At 47.6% G+C, this 14,073-nt stretch overlaps 1 protein-coding gene across 1 annotated transcript in view; it reads right to left on the bottom strand.

Annotated features, from left to right (window-relative positions):
* The window catches only part of LOC140195741 (WD repeat-containing protein 97-like), a 150,176-nt gene that overhangs the window by 65,463 nt on the left and 70,640 nt on the right, over nucleotides 1-14,073 (bottom strand). The window contains exons 15-17 of the mRNA XM_072254446.1: nucleotides 10,403-10,645; nucleotides 8,694-8,810; nucleotides 1,668-1,838 (exon numbers count right to left, since the gene is read on the bottom strand). Coding sequence (XP_072110547.1) covers nucleotides 1,668-1,838; nucleotides 8,694-8,810; nucleotides 10,403-10,645 — 531 coding nt within the window. The remainder of the gene's footprint in view (nucleotides 1-1,667; nucleotides 1,839-8,693; nucleotides 8,811-10,402; nucleotides 10,646-14,073) is intronic.

Here is a 14,073-nt window from a genome sequence, read left to right as displayed (position 1 = left end):
GTTGACATTTTGCATCAATTCCTTTCAGCAGGACTGGAAAGGAAGGGGGAAGAAGTAATCCCTCACCTTCCATCTGGATAGTCTCCAACCTCAAGGCATGAACATCAGTTTCTCTAACTTCCAGTAATTTCTCCCCCATCTCCCTTTTCTTTTTCCATTTCCCATTCAGGTTCCCCTCTCGCCTCTTCCCTTCTCCTCACCTGCCCATCACCTCCCTCTGGTTCCCTTCCTCCTTCCTTTCTCCCATGGTCCAATCACCTCTCTTATTTGATTCCTTCTTCTCCAGCTCTTTACCTCTTCCACCTATCACCTCGCAGCTTCTCACTTCAACCCAACCACCTTCCTCCTCACCTGGTCTCACCTATCATCTGTCAACCTGTCATCCTCCCAGCCGCTCACCTTCTGATTCTGGCTTCTTCCCCACTTCCTTTACAGTCCTGCTGAAGGGTCTCGGCCTGAAGTGTTGACTGTGTATTTCTCTCCAGGGTTCAGAACACGGAGCATTGAACAGCATAGTCCTTGGGCCAAACAGTTGTGCAGGAACAGAGGGGTCTTGGGACTCATGTCCATAGATCCCTCAAAGTTATTACACAGGTTGATAGGGTTGTTAAGAAGGTGTATGCAGCGTCGGGGGACTGAGTTCAAGAGGTAATGTTGGAGCTGTAAAACTCTGGGTTTATGTTTCTTATAGCAGAGATTATTTATTTATTTGGAGATGGTAAGTGCACAGGAGCTTCCAGCCCTTCAAACCACGCTGCCCAGCAACCCACTGAGTTAACCCCAGCCTAATCACGGGACAATTTACAATGGCAAATTAACCTACTAACTGGTACACCTTTGGAATGTGCGAGGAAACCACACATTCCACAGGGAGGACGTAGGAATTGAACTCCCACGCCCCGAACTGTAATAGCATCATGCTGTTACACTATACTGGCATCACTTCTGGTAAGACAGCAGCACCTGCGGTCGCAGTGGCCTCATGGGGGCCAACCAAAGGTGCTTTTCTCTTTGTTAAATGTGTTTTTTTTATTGTAAGACTATACTGGACTCCGGTAACTACGGGGCCAGCACATCTATCGCATCAGTAAGCTGGCCAGACGGGACGCAGGGTGGAAACCCGCATCAGGGAGCACAGGAGGTGTCTCTGTTGTGGTTACCCGGGGAAATCGGCGGTAGCAGAACATTGCATTCGCAATGGCCATAGGATTGACCTCAATGGTACAAAACTACCGTGCCGTGCCATTGGCTTTTGGGACCACCTGGTAAAGGAAGCCATTGAAATAAAACCAAAGGAAAAGAATTTTAACAAAGACGAAGGTCTCACTCTAAGTAAGAACTGGAATTTGATTCTAAGCAAGGTGGGAGACCTGATTGGATGAGGACTAACCAATCATGAAGGACGAAACAGAGGGGTATAAATACCACCAGACTAGACACGCCTGGGCGTCATCCCTGCAGAAGATGGCAGAGTTTGTCATTGAAACATCAATTCTAAATGATACCTGAACCCGAATTGAAACCCAAGAAGAGTTTATTCATCATATTCGCTGGGAAAGCACTAGACCTTTTCTGATTTGACATGTAAAGCTGGGAGTGAACAGGAGGGTCCCATTTCTTTCCGCACTCAGGAGAGTACATCGGGAGTTACAGCATTTGGCTCTTACCTTGGAATCTGCATTGGGAAAGGCTTTATTAAACCAGGCCTCCTCCTTGAATCGTTGAACCGGCACCGGAAGAGGAGGTGAGGTCGAGACTTCTGGCTCCTGTGGCAGAGATCTGCGCTGGGGTGGACTGGGCCTGGACACTGGAGTGGGGAGTCTTCTCATCTTTGGCTCCTGTCAGCAAGAGAGCGAGAGTGAGTGAATGAGCAAGAGTGAGAGAATGAGAGAGCAAGAGTGAGAAAGAGCACACGTGAGAGAGTAAGCAAATGAGCGAAAGTGAGAGGATGAGAGACAGAGCGCAAGAGAGTGAGTGAGTGAGAGTGAGAGAGAGAGAGACTGAGAGATGAGAAAAAGACTGTGCAGGAGACTGTGAGGAGCTTTCTATGCTCACTCTGACTGTTAAAACACGGAGGATCCTTCAAAAAGTCCCACACCCCCAATGAATCTGTGACTTCAGTCTCTTGGGGCTGACGTGAAAGCATTCTTCACAAGGGTGAACCCACAGAAAGGACTCAGCCAGACGGGCTACCTGGCTGAGTACTAAAGACCTGTACTGATCAACTGGCTGGAGTGTTCACTGAGACCTCTAACCTCCTGCTTCGGCATTCTGAGTTACCCACCTGCTTCAAGCAGGCTTCAATGAGACCGATGCCTAAGTGGAGCAACCAACCAACAGAGAGGGAGTGTGTGAAAACAGCTACCTTTTCAACTAGGTCCACGATCAATGTTTAAAAGGCAGTTTTTATGAGATGTGCAGTGACCAATCAACATGGAAAGAATGCGTAAAAAGAGCTACCTTTTCAATTACAAGAACGACAAAATTTGCAAATGCTGGAGATCCAAAGTGACGCATACAAAATGCTGGAGAAACTCAGCAGCATCTATGGAAAAGAGTAAACAGTCGATGTTTCGGGCTGAGACCCTTCATGGAGATTAGAAAGAAAGAGTAGAAGTCAGAGGAAGTTCAAGGTGGCAGGTGAGAGGTGAAACTCTGAGAGGGAGGGGCAAGAGAGATAATAGTCTAGAGAAGGGGGAATCTGAAAGGAGAGGACTGGAGACCATGGGAGGAGGAGTATGGGAGGGAGGTGTTGAGATAAGGTGAGAGAGGGAAATGGGGATGTGGAATGATGAAGGAGAGGGAGGGGCAATTACTGGAAGTTCAAGAAATTGATGTTCATGTCATCAGGTTGGAGGCTACTCAAGGTATTGCTTCTCCAACCTGAGTGTGGCCTCATCACCGCAGTAAAGGAGGCCATGGACTGGCATGTCGGAATGGGAATGGGAAGCAGAATTAAAATGGGTGGCCAGGAGATGCTGCTTTTTCTGGTGGAGCAACTGTAAGTGCTCGGTGAAGTCAGGTCTCACCAATAAACAGGAGGCCACACTGTGAGCACTGCATACAGTAGATTGACTCAACAGACTCGCAAATGAAGTGTTGTTGGAAGAAGTGTTGGGGGCCCTGAATGGTAGTGAGGAAGGAGGTGTAGAGGCAGTTGTGCCACTTGTTCCACTTGCAAGGATAAGTGCCAGAAGGGAGATCAATGGGGAGGAACGAATGGACAAAGGATTCACAAAGGGAGCAATCCCTGTGGGAAGCAGAAAGATCAGGGAAGGAAAGATGTGCTTGGTGGTGGTATCCCATAGGAGATAGAGTTGTAGAGAATTACGTGCTGGACGCGAACGCTAGTGGGGTGATAGGTAAGGACAAGAGGAACCCTATCCCTGGTGTGGCTTAAGAATGGAGGGAGGACAGATGTGTGCAAAATGGAAGAGATGCAGGTGAGGGCAGCAGTGATGGTGGAGGAAGGGAAACCCCTTTCTTTGAAGAAAGAGAATATCTCATTAGCTCAGGAATGGAAAGCTTCATCTTGAGAACAGATGCGATGGAGATGGAGGAAGTGATAAAGGGGGTTGACATTTTTACAAGTGACGGGGTGGGAAGAGGTATTGTCCAGATAGCTGTGAGAGTCAGTGGTTTATAAAAGATATCAGCAGATAGACTGTCTCCAGAGATGGAGATAAAGAAATCGAGAAAGGGGAGGGAGGTGTCAGAAATGGACCAAGTAAATTTGAGGGCTGGTTGGAAGTTGGAGGCAAAGTTGAAGAGCTCAGCAAGGGTGCAGGAAGCAGCACCAATGCAGTTGTGGATGTAGCATAGGAAGAAAATCGGGTTTTCCATAGATGCTGCCTGGCCTACTGAGCCCCTCCAGCATTTTGTGTGTGTTACCTTTTCAACTAGCTCCGCGTTCAAGATTTAAAAGGCAGAGCTTCGCAGCAGTTTCTCTGAGTAGTGTGACAACCAATCATCGGAGAAGGAATGCGTGAAAAAGAGCAACCTTTTCAATGAGCTCCACGATCAAGGTTAAAAGGCAGAGCTTCGCAGCAGTTTCTCCGAGTAGTGTGACAACCAATCAACAAAGAGCTATCATGAGAAAGGGTGAATAAAAGTAACGCAGGTGCTGTCCTTTGAGCTGCCAGTCTTTAGAGTGGCTTTGTCATAGAGGTGCAGCACAGAAACAGGCCCTTTGGCCCATCCAGTCCATGCTGTAACCATTTAAACTGCCTACTCCCATCAGCCAGCACCGGGACATAACCCCCCATAGCCGTATCATCCACATACTTATCCAAACTTCTCTTAAATGTTGAAATCGAGCTCGTATGCACCACTTGTGCTGGCAGCTCGTTCTACACGCTCACGGCCCTCTGAGTGAAGAAGTTTCCTCTTATGTTCACCTTAAACTTTTTTCCATTCACCCTTAGCCCATGACCTCTCGTTATAGTCCCACCCAACCTTAGATTAAAAAAAAGCCTGCTTGCATTTACCCTTTCTATACCACTCATAATTTCATATACCTCTATCAAATCTCCTCTCAATCTTCTGCATTCTAAGGTATAAATTCCTAACCCTCTCAATCTTTTTCTATAACTTAGGTACTCCAGACATGGCAACATCATTGTAAATTTTCTCTGTACTCTTTCAACCTTATTTACATCTTTCCTGTAGGCAGGTGACACAATACTCAAAATTAGACCTCACCAACATCTCATACAACTTCAGCACAACATCCTTTGGCTCATCTGTCTTGGGTGAAATCAGGTTTGGGCAATGTAAAGTATCTGGCTACTTTCTCACTTTATTCTTGTCCTCTCCAGGGTTCTGAAAGAGGTGGCTGAAGAGATTATGGAGGCATTCGCAACCAAGAATCACTAGATTCTGGAATGCTTCCGGAAGACTGTAAAATTGCAAATTGTCACTCCACTCTTCAAAAAGGGAGAGAGGCAGAAGAAAGGAAATTATAGCCTAGTTAGTCTGACCTCAGTTGTTGGGAAGATGTTGGAGTTGATTACTAAGGATGAGGTCTCAGTGTACTTTGAGGCACATGATAAAATAGGCTGTAGTCAGCATGGTTTCCTCAAGGGAAAATCTTGCCTGACAAATTTGTTGGAATTCTTTGAAGAAATAACAAGCAGGATAGACAATGGAAAATCATTTGATGTTGTGTACTTGGATTTTCAGAAGGCCTTTGACAAGGTGCCACATGAGGCTGCTTAACAAGCTACAAGCCCATACTATAACAGGAAAAGATTCTAGCATGGATAAAGCAGTGGCTGATTGGCAAGAAGCAAAGAGTCAGAATAAAGGGAACCTTTTCTGGCTGGCTGCCAGTGACAACTGGTGTTCACAGGGGTCTGTGTTGGGACCAGTTCTTTTTACGCTAGATGTCAATGATTTGGATGATAGCTTTGTTGCAAAGTTTGTGGATGACACGAAGTTAGGTGGAGGGCAGATAGTTTTGAGGAAGTAAAGACTTAGACAGATTAGGAGAATGGGCAAAGAAGTGATAGATGGAATAACATGTCCAGAAGTTTGTGGTCATGCATTTTGGTAGAAGGGGGAAAGGGTTGACTATTTCCTCAATGGAGCAAAAATATCAAAAATTGAGGTGCAGAGAGACTTGGGAGACCTTGTGCAGGATTCCCTAAAGGTTAATTTGCAGGTTGAGTCTCTGGTGAGGAAGACAAATGCGATGTTAACATTCATTTCCAGAGGACTAGAATATAAAAGCAAGGATGGAATGTTGAGACTTTATGAAGCACTGGTGAGGCCTCACTTGGAGTATTGTGGGCAGTTTTAAGCCTCTTATCTTCGAAAGGATGTGCTGAAACTGGAGAGGGTTCAAAGGAGGTTCACAGAAATGATTCCAGGATTGAACAGCTTGTTGTATGAAGAGCCTGTATTCACTTGAATTCAGAAGAATGAGGGCTGACCTCATTGAAACCTATTGAATGCTGAAAGGCCTTGATAGAGTGGACATGGAGAGGATGTTTCCGATGTTGGGAGAGTCTAAGACCAGAGGACACAGCCTCAGAATAGACAGGCGTCCTTTTAGAACGGAGATGAGGAGAAATATCTTTAGCCAGAGAGTGGTGAATCTGTGCCATTCTTTGCCACAGGCAGCTATGCAAGCCAAGTCCTTACGAATATTCAAGGCAGAGGTTAATAGATTCTTGATTGGTCAGGGCATGAAGGGATATGGGGAGAAGGCAGGAGACTGGGGCTGAGAGGAGAATGGATCAGCTGTGATGAAATGGCAGAGCAGACTCAATGGGCAAATGGCCTCATCCAGCTCTTGCATCTTATGGTCTTATAGTCTAAGAAGAATGTGGTGACCTGCCTCAGAGAATATTATCCAGTAGCGCTTACATCCACTGTGATGAAGTGCTTTGAGAGGTCAGTGATGAAACATATCATCTCGTGCCTGAGAAATGACTTAGCTCTGCTTCAGTTTGCCTACCAGCATGACAGGTTCACAGCAGATGACATTTCATTGGCTCTTCACTCAACCCTGCAAGATCTGGACAGCCAAGATGCATGCATCATGACTACTGGTCTGCATTCAATACTATCATCCTCTCAAAACTAATCAATAAGCTTCAAGACCTTGGCCTCAATATCTCCTTGTGCAACTGGATCCTCAATTTCCTCACTTGCAGACCCCAGTTAGTTTGGATTGGCAACAACATCTCTTCCGTGATCTCCATCAGCACAGGTGCACGGCAAGGATGTGTACTTAGCCCTCTGCTCTACTCACTTTATACCTATGACTAGGAGACTAAGCACAGCTCCAATGCCATTCTTAAGTTTGCTGACAACACCACTGTCATCGGTCGAATCAAAGGTAGTGATGAATCAGCATATAGGGGGGAGATTGATAATTTGGTCGTGGGGTGCCACCACAACAACCTCTCACTCAATGTCAGCAAGACCAAGGAACTGATTATTGACCTCAGGAGGAGGAAACCAGAGGTCCCTGAGCCAGTCCTTATCGGGGGATCAGAGGTGAAGTGGATCACTTGGTGTTATGATTTCAGAGGATCTGTCTCGGGCCCAGCAAGCAAGTCCAATTATAAAGAAAGCACAGCATTGCCTCTACCTTCTTAGAAGCATGCAAAGATTCGGCACGACATCTAAAACTTTGACAAACTTCTTCAGATATGTGGAGAGTATATCGACTGATTGTCTGGTATGGAAAAACCAATATCCTTGAATGGAAAGTCCTATAAAAAGTAGTGGATCATTAACATGAGAAAATCTACAGGTGCTGGTTTCCCCAATGACTTCCCTCTTGGTACTCCTTGCCAGCGAAACAAGTGCCACACCTGCCCCAACACCTCCTCCCTCACTACCACTCAGAGTCCCAGGTGAGGCAACACTTCATCTGTGAGTACGTTGGGGGTCAGCTACTGTATCCAGTGCTCCCGGTGTGGCCTCTTGTATATCAGTGAGACCCGACGTAGATTGGGAGACCGCTTCGCCGAGCACCTACACTCCGTCTGCCAGAAAATGTGGGATCTCCCAGTGGCCACCCATTTTAATTCTACTTCCCATTACCATTCCAACATGTCAGTCCGTGGCCTCCACTACTGCCACGATGAGGCCACACTCAGGTTGGAGGAGCAACACCTTATACTCTGTCTGGGTAACCTGATGACATGAACGTCAATTTCTCAAACTTCTGGTAATGCCTTCCCCCCCCCCTTCACCATTCCCCATTCCTATTTTCCTCCCTCACCTTTTTCCTTACCTGCTCATCACCTCCCTCTGGTGCTCCTCCTTCCCCTTCCTCCATGGTCTTCTACCCTCTCCCATCAGGTTCCCCCTTCTCCAGTCCTTTATCTCGTTCACCAATTGACTTTCCAGCTATCTACTTCACCCCCTCTCCCTCTCCCAGTTTTACCTGTCACCTCGTACTTCTTCCTCCCCTCCCCCCCAGCTTCTTACTCTGACTTCTCATCTATTTTTCCAATCCTGATAAAGGGTCACAACCCAAAACATCAGTTCTTATTCCTTTCCACAGATGCTGCCTAATCTGCTAAGTTCCTCTAGCATTTTGTGCGTTGCCAGAAAGTAGTGGATACAGCCCAGTCCATCACGGGTAAAGCCCACCCAACCACTGAGCACATCTACATGGAGTGCTGTCGCAGGACAGCAGCATCAACCTGATCATGCTCTCTTCTCGCTGCTGCCATCAGGAAGGAGGTACAGGAGCCTCCAGGCTCACACGGCCAGGTTCAAGAACAGTCGTTACCCCTCAACTAGGAGACACTTGAACCAGAGCGGATAACTTCACTTGCCCCATCGTTGAAATGTTCTCGCAACTTCCGGACTCACTTTCAAGGACTCTTCATTTCATGTTCTCAATATTTATTGTTTACTTATTAATTTTCTGTTTTTGTATTTGCATTGCTGTTTTTGCGCATTGGCTTGCTGCCATGTTGGGTGAGGTCTTTCATTGATTCTAATGTTTCCTTGTATTTACCGTGAATGTCTGCAAGAAAGTGAATCTTGGGTTGTATTTGGTGACATATATGTAATTTGATAATAAATTTACCTTTAACTTTGTGAGGGAGACTGAAACAGAGGGCAAGTCAGAGTGAGAGAATAAGAGACAGACAGAGTGAGCGTCAGTGTGATGGTGAGAGATAGAGAGGGGAGAGGTAACAGAGAGACGAAGAGACGAAGTGTACCTGAGGGGCTGGTGCGTCACTTCTGATTTGCAGCTTCTCCTCCTGTTTTGGAGGCTTGGTCTCCATTGTTGGCTCCGGCGTAGCACTGAAGACATGGGAACGGTCCGAATCTGAGGACTGAAACAGATGAGATGCCAGCGATGAAGATACTGAACTGGTGCGGAAATCCCGTAGCTCTTGCCCCAGAGCAGGACAAGAGGCTGACTATCCCACAGTGAGTGACTCACCTCCCAACAGGCTGTTCACAGGGCATGGGTTAGGAGTGTGATGGGACCTGCCCGCTTGCCTGGACAGGTGAAGCTTCAGAAACTCTCAAGGGGCTCAACACCATCTAGGACAGAACAGGCCATTCAATCAGCACCCTGCCCACCCCCAAAACACTCCTTCCCTCCACAGAGGCCACAGGGCACACCGTCAACAAAACAAACCGGGTTTACTTGCCCAGGCTACCCCAACAACTCCACTCAAAACCCCTACCTCCTTCATCGAGGACAAAGGTAGTAGGGGGCAGGACAACACCACCACCGGCGGGTTCCCCCTCGTCTCACAGACCATCCTGACTTGTGAGTATCTCACCGTCACTGCGTCAAAACCCAGACTGTAGTCAGTCATAGAATATTGAAGATAAAACAGAAACAGGCCCTTCAGCCCACAATGTTGTGCCAATCCAATTAAATTAGTCATCAAATGGGCATCCTAACTATTCCCTTCTGCCTACACAATGTCCATATCCTTCCATTTTCCTCATATTCATATCCTTATCTAAACTTTTCTTTAAATCTCTAATGTATCTGCCTCTACTGCCATCACAGGCACCCACCACTCTGTGTGTCAAAAAAACTAGCCCCTCACGCCCTCCTTTAATATTACCCCCCTCTCACCTTAAGTACATGCCCTCTGGTATTAGGCATTTCAACCCTGGAAAAAAGATACTGTCTGTCTACTTTAACCCTATCAAGAAGACAGCTCACTCTCTGCTTCCCGAGGGAAAGTTAGGGATGGGCAATATATGCATGGCCAATTACTCTCACTCCCAAAAATGATTAAATTAATAAAAATAACCACAGCAGTCAGCAGCAACTGCCAGCCCCCTGGAAGGCCAGAGCAGTGACTGGTCCAGTGCTCTGGGACTCTGGAGATGAAAGGGTAATTACTCCCTGGAGACGTCATTGCTTCCTGCTCCCATTCCCCATCCAACTTGTGTCCAGTTCTTACTGCCCACTGTGTCGCCCCTCCCTACTGCCGAGGTGAGGTTCCAAGGTAGGTCACCAGCACCTTCAGACACCATGGACTCTGTCAACACCTCTCGCTGCCTTGGTAAAGCAGCCAGCATAATCGAAGACCCCTCCCACACAGAACATTCTCTCTCTTCCCCTCTCCCATTGGGCAGAAACCATGCTCAATGATAACATCTATCCCATGAACTATTGAATGAACCTCTCATACACTTGATCTCCCTGCCTGCCTGCCTGCCCTACACCCTCTCTATAACTGTAACGCTATATTCTGCAGTCTTGATGCAAAGTCTCGGTCTCCATAGGTGCTGCCTGACCTGCTGAGTTCCTCCAGCATCTTGTGTGTGTTGTTCTGGACTTTCAGCTCCTGCAGAACCTCTTATTCTGATTCTGATTTGGGTTCTGATGTGACGATAACAGAGCTTTACCCAGTTAGCAGCCTGCTGCCCATCTGCACACACACGGACTCTGTACCTGTAGTTCCCAGGACAGCGGCGTCTCCAACTTCAGCAGCACCTTTGGATCTGGTGTCTGCTCCAACTCCAGTTCTGTCTTCACCACCTCCTTCACCTCAACCCTCAGCTCCATTTCTGAATCGCCCAGGTCTTGCCAGGGTTTCATCGGCCAGAGCAAGCGGAGGAACACTGAGTTCGGGATAAAGCCGTCCAGGGCGATAGGGACGTCCGGGGGCCCTGCCCAGTGGGGCAGTCCCCTGGCCTGTAGAAGAGCAGAAAGAGTGAGGAAGGGATCACAGAGCTCGGGAGGGCAGGATGGAGCCTTACCCCACATTAACAGCCCTAAGAGACTTACCAGGATCCTGCCTGGACCTGAGAGAATCTCTTACGATGATAAGTCAAGTCAAGTCAAGTTTATTGTCATTTCGACCATAAGCTGCTGGTACAGTACACAGTAAAAACAAAACAATGTTCCTCCAGTACCATGGTGCTACATTAAACAACACAAAACTACACTAGACTATGTGAGACAGCACAAGGCTAAACTAGACTACGTAAAACAACATAAAAACTGCACTAGACTACAGACCTGCACAGAACTACATAAAGTGCACAAAACAGTGCAGGGCAGCACAATAAATAATAAACAAGACAATAGGCACAGTAGAGGACAAATTACAATATAATAATACATGATGTAGATGTCAGTCCATGCTCTGGGTATTGAGGAGTCTGATAGCTTGGGGGAAGAAACTGTTACGTAGTCTGGTCGTGAGAGCCCAAATGCTTCGGTACCTTTTGCCAGATGGCAGGAGGGAGAAGAGTTTGTATGAGGGGTGCGTGGGGTCCTTCATAATGCTGTTAGCTTTGCGGATGCAGCGTGTGGTGTAAATGTCTGTAATGGAGGGAAGAGAGACCCCGATGATCTTCTCAGCTGACCTCACTATCCGTTGCAGGGTCTTGCGATCCGAGATGGTGCAATTTCTGAGCCAGGCAGTGATGTAGCTGCTCAGGATGCTCTCAATACAACCTCTGTAGAATGTGGTGAGGATGTGGGGGGGGGGGGGGTGGGAGATGGACTTTTCTCAGCCTTCGCAGAAAGTGGAAATGTTGCTGGGCTTTCTTGGCTATGGAGCTGATGTTGAGGGACCAGGTGAGATTCTCCGCCGGGTGAGCACCAAGAAATTTGGTGCTCTTAACAATCTCAACGGAGTTGAGTGAGCTGGGGCTTTTCTCTTTGGAATGAAGGGGGATGAAAGGTGACTTCACAGAGGTGGACAAGATGATGAGAAATAGATCAAGTGGACAGCCAGAGACTTTTTCCACAGGGTGGAAATGGCTAATACCAAAGGGGCAAAATTTTAAGGTGATTGCAGGGATGTATAGGGTATATCAGAGGTAAGGTCCTTACACAGAGAGTGATGGGTGTATGGAATGCCCTGTCTGGGATTATGGTAGAGGCAGATTCATTAGGGGCATTCAAGAAACTCTGAAATAGGCTCATGGATGAAAGAAATAGAGGGAAGTGTTAGATTGATTTTAATAGATTAAAAAGGCGAGCCCTTCGACTAAGAAAGGATGTGCTGGCATTGGAGGGTCCAGAGGAGGTTCATGAGAATTATCTGGGAGCTCTGGGTGTTCCGGAGTTTGGAGTTCAATTCCAGTGCCAGTCTGTAAGGAATCTCTGTATGCCCACACCACATACACGTGGGTTGTCTCCAGATGCTCCAGTTTCCTCTCACAGTCCAAAGACGTACCGGGTTGGTCACTGTAAACTGTCCTGTGGTTAGATTACAGTTAATCAGGTTTGACCAGAGTTGCAGGGGTGCCACGGCCTGAAGGGCCAGAAGGGCCCATTCTGCACTGTATCGCTAAATAATAAATAATTAAATGGCTAATGTATGAGGAGAATTTAATGGCCCTGAGCTTGTACTCGCTGAAGTTGAGAAGTATGTGTGGGGGGGCAGGAGATCTCATTTAAACCTATCAAATATTGAAATGCCTTGACAGAGTGGATGTGGAGGGTATGTTTCCTGCAGGACCAGAGGGCACAGCCACAGAATAGAGGGGCATCCCTTTAGAACCAGAATCAGGTTTATTATCACGGGTGTGCATTGTGAAATTTGTTAACTTAGCAGCAGCAGTTCAATGCAACACATAATATAGAAGAAAAAAAAGTAAAAGTAAATAAGTAAATCAATTACAGTATACATATATTGAATAGATTAAAATCATGCGAAAACAGATATAACATATATTTAAAAAGTGAGGTAGTGTTCATGGGTTCAATGAACTAGATTCTGGATCGGTGGGCTGAGCACTTTAACAACGTCCTTAACCGCCCTGCCGACATCAACGACGAGGCCATTGCCCGCCTGCCCCAGGTAGAGATCAACAAGAACCTCGACACCCTCCCCACAGTAGATGAAGTCAGGAAGGCAGTGAAGCAACTCTCCTGTGGCAAAGCGTCAGGACCTGATGCAATCCCTGCTGAGGTATACAAAGCAGGAGGCCCTGTCATGATGCAAAAGCTGACTGTTCTCTTCCAGTCCATGTGGAAAAAGGGACAGGTCCCGCAACAGCTGAAAAATGCCAGCATAGTCCACATCTACAAGAGGAAAGGCAACCGCCAGTCTTGCGACAACCACCGAGGCATCTCCCTCTTGTCCATTGCGGGGAAGATTCTGGCCCGCGTCCTGCTCAATCGCCTTCTCCAACATCTTGAGCAAGGTCTGCTCCCAGAAAGCCAGTGCGGCTTCCATGCTGAACGTGAGACCGCGGACATGATCTTTGCTGCGCGCCAACTCCAGGAAAAATGCCAGGAGCAACACAGCGACCTCTTTGTGACCTTGTCGATCTAACCAAGGCTTTCGATACGGTCAGCAGAGAAGGCTTGTGGAAGATCATGGAGAAGTTTGGCTGCCCCAGCAAGTTCATCACAATCGTCCGGCAGTTCCACGACGGTATGATGGTGAAAGTTCTGGATGACGGCGACGAGTCGGAGGCCTTCCCCGTGACAAATGGCGTCAAACAAGGCTGCGTTCTTGCCCCGACTCTGTTCAGTATGGTATTCTCTGCCATGCTGACAGATGCCTTCCATAACTACGAAGAAGGAATCCACGTCAGGTACAGGACTGACGGCAGGTTGTTCAACCTTAGGCGCCTGCAGGCAGTTACAAAGGTGCGAGAGACTGTCATCAGAGACTTGTTGTTTGCTGATGACTGTGCACTCAATGCCAGCACAAAGCAGGAGATGCAGCGTGAAATGGACTGCTTCTCACAAGCCTGCGACAGCTTCGGTCTCACTATCAGCACCAAAGAGACCGAAGTTATGTACCAGCCTCCCCCAGGAAAGCCATACCAGGAGCCGCGCATCACGGTGAAGGGCCAGAACCTCCAGGCAGCCAACAACTTCACCTACCTGGACAGCATACTCTCTCGCGCAGTGAACATAGACGCTGAGGTCAACAACAGGATTGCCAAAGCCAGCGCCGCCTTTGGGAGACTCCGTGAGAACGTCTGGGAGTGGAGAGGACTCAGCCTTACCACCAAGCTGAAGGTCTACTGTGCAGTGGTCCTTACCACCCTCCTTTACGCCAGCGAGACCTGGACTGTCTACAGCAGACACGCCAAACAGCTCAACCACTTTCACCTGAGCTGTCTCCGCAGACTCCTCCACATCAGGTGGCA

The sequence above is a fragment of the Mobula birostris genome, chromosome 3 (genome assembly GCF_030028105.1).
Source record: "Mobula birostris isolate sMobBir1 chromosome 3, sMobBir1.hap1, whole genome shotgun sequence".
In the NCBI taxonomy this organism is placed as follows: Eukaryota; Metazoa; Chordata; class Chondrichthyes; order Myliobatiformes; family Myliobatidae; genus Mobula; species Mobula birostris.
This window is presented reverse-complemented; position numbering and strand designations above follow the sequence as displayed.